General features: G+C 65.0%; 1 protein-coding gene across 1 annotated transcript in view; it reads right to left on the reverse strand.

Annotated features, from left to right (window-relative positions):
• The window catches only part of LOC144955000 (hypoxia up-regulated protein 1-like), a gene marked incomplete at its 3' end in the record, with an annotated part of 42,906 nt that overhangs the window by 1,668 nt on the left and 38,738 nt on the right, over positions 1–2,500 (reverse strand). Inside the window, 1 exon segment of the mRNA XM_078885356.1 lies at positions 1,661–1,964. Within this exon segment, the coding sequence (XP_078741482.1) occupies positions 1,661–1,964 (304 nt within the window).

The raw sequence follows: 2,500 nt of genomic DNA on the forward strand, positions 1-2,500 counted from the left end.
ACAGAGACACACACAGACACACACACACACAGTCACACGCACACAGACACACAGACACACAGACACACACGCACACACACACACACACAGAGACACACACACACAAGACAAGATATGTGAGCGAGCGAGCGAGCGGACGGGAGAGCGGGCGAGTGAGCGAGTGAGTGAGCGGACGGGAGAGCGGGCGAGTGAGCGAGTGAGCGAGCAGACGGGAGAGCGGGGCGAGCGAGCGAGCGAGCGAGCGGACGGGAGAGCGGGCGAGTGAGCGAGTGAGCGAGCGAGCGAGCGAGCGAGCGAGCGGACGGGAGAGCGGGCGAGCGAGCGAGCGAGCGGACGGGAGAGCGGGCGGGCGGGCGAGCGAGCGAGCGAGCGGACGGGAGAGCGGGCGCGGCGAGCGAGCGAGCGAGCGGACGGGAGAGTGGGCGGGCGAGCGAGCGAGCGAGCGGACGGGAGTGCGGGCGGGCGAGTGTGCGAGTGAGTGAGCGAGCGAGCGGACGGGAGAGCGGGCGGGCGAGTGTGCGAGTGAGTGAGCGAGCGAGCGAGCGAGCGGACGGGAGAGCAGGCGGGCGAGTGTGCGAGTGAGTGAGCGAGCGAGCGGACGGGAGAGCGGGCGGGCGAGTGTGCGAGTGAGTGAGTGAGCGAGCGAGCGAGCGAGCGGACGGGAGAGCAGGCGGGCGAGTGTGCGAGTGAGTGAGTGAGCGAGCGAGCGAGCGAGCGGACGGGAGAGCGGGCGGGCGAGTGTGCGAGTGAGTGTGCGAGCGAGCGAGCGAGCGAGCGGACGGGAGAGCGGGCGGGCGAGTGTGCGAGTGAGTGTGCGAGCGAGCGAGCGAGCGAGCGGACGGGAGAGCAGGCGGGCGAGTGTGCGAGTGAGTGAGTGAGCGAGCGAGCGAGCGAGCGGACGGGAGAGCGGGCGGGCGAGTGTGCGAGTGAGTGAGTGAGCGAGCGAGCGGACGGGAGAGCGGGCGGGCGAGTGAGTGAGTGAGCGAGCGAGTGAGCGAGCGAGCGGACGGGAGAGCGGGCGGGCGAGTGAGCGAGTGAGTGAGCGAGCGGACGGGAGAGCGGGCGGGCGAGTGAGTGAGTGAGTGAGTGAGTGAGCGAGCGGACGGGAGAGCGGGCGGGCGAGTGAGTGAGCGAGTGAGTGAGCGAGCGAGCGAGGCGAGCGAGCGGACGGGAGAGCGGGCGGGCGAGTGAGCGAGTGAGTGAGTGAGTGAGCGAGCGAGCGAGCGAGCGAGCGAGCGGACGGGAGAGCGGGCGGGCGAGTGAGTGAGTGAGTGAGTGAGTGAGTGAGTGAGTGAGTGAGTGAGTGAGCGAGCGAGCGAGCGAGCGAGCGGACGGGAGAGCGGGCGGGCGAGTGAGTGAGTGAGTGAGTGAGTGAGTGAGTGAGCGAGCGAGCGAGCGAGCGGACGGGAGAGCGGGCGGGCGAGTGAGTGAGTGAGTGAGTGAGTGAGTGAGTGAGTGAGTGAGTGAGCGAGCGAGCGAGCGAGCGGACGGGAGAGCGGGCGGGCGAGTGAGCGAGTGAGTGAGCGAGCGAGCGAGCGAGCGAGCGAGCGGAATGAGTGAGTGAGCAAGTGAGTGAGTGAGCGAGCGGACGGGAGAGCGAGCGGGCGAGTGAGCGAGCGAGCGGGGCGAGCGTGCGTTCGAGCGAGCGAGCGTTCCCCACCTGAGCGGTGTGTTCAGCGTTGGCGCTCAGCACAACCTTCAGGCGCTCGGCCTCGCGCAGCAGCTTGCTCTGGGCACGCGCACTGCCAGCCAGCAGAGATGACAACAATGACGATGGTGGTGGCGATGATGATGGTGACGATGATGGTGACGATGATGGTGATGGTGACGATGGTGATGATGGTGGTGATGGTGGTGGTGATGGTGATGATGGTGACTTTGCCGCGGCTGCCTCCAGGAAGCGCTGGGAGAGGAGCGAGCGGAGTCGGAGGTCGATCTCGATGCCGCCAAGAGTGGGGTCGTAGCTGCGAGACGCGCAGAGAGACACGCACAGAGACACGCAGAGAGACACGCACAGAGACGCGCAGAGAGACACGCAGAGAGACACAGAGAGACACAGAGACACACACAGAGACACACACAGAGACAGAGAGAGTGACTGAGTGAGTGAGTGACTGACTGACTGACTGAGTGAGTGACTGACTGACTGAGTGAGTGAGTGAGTGAGTGAGTGAGTGACTGACTGACTGACTGAGTGAGTGACTGACTGACTGACTGAGTGAGTGAGTGAGTGAGTGACTGACTGACTGACTGACTGAGTGAGTGACTGACTGACTGACTGAGTGAGTGACTGACTGACTGACTGACTGAGTGACTGATTAACTGAGTGAGTGAGTGAGTGACTAAGTGACTGGGTGACTGACTGACTAATAGAGAGACACGCAGAGAGACGCGCAGAGAGACGCGCAGAGAGACGCGCAGAGAGACACGCAGAGAGACACGCAGAGAGACACGCAGAGAGACACGCAGAGAGACACGCAGAGAGACACAGAGAGACACG

Source organism: Lampetra fluviatilis, unplaced genomic scaffold (assembly GCF_964198595.1).
Source record: "Lampetra fluviatilis unplaced genomic scaffold, kcLamFluv1.1 SCAFFOLD_275, whole genome shotgun sequence".
Taxonomy (NCBI): Eukaryota; Metazoa; Chordata; class Hyperoartia; order Petromyzontiformes; family Petromyzontidae; genus Lampetra; species Lampetra fluviatilis.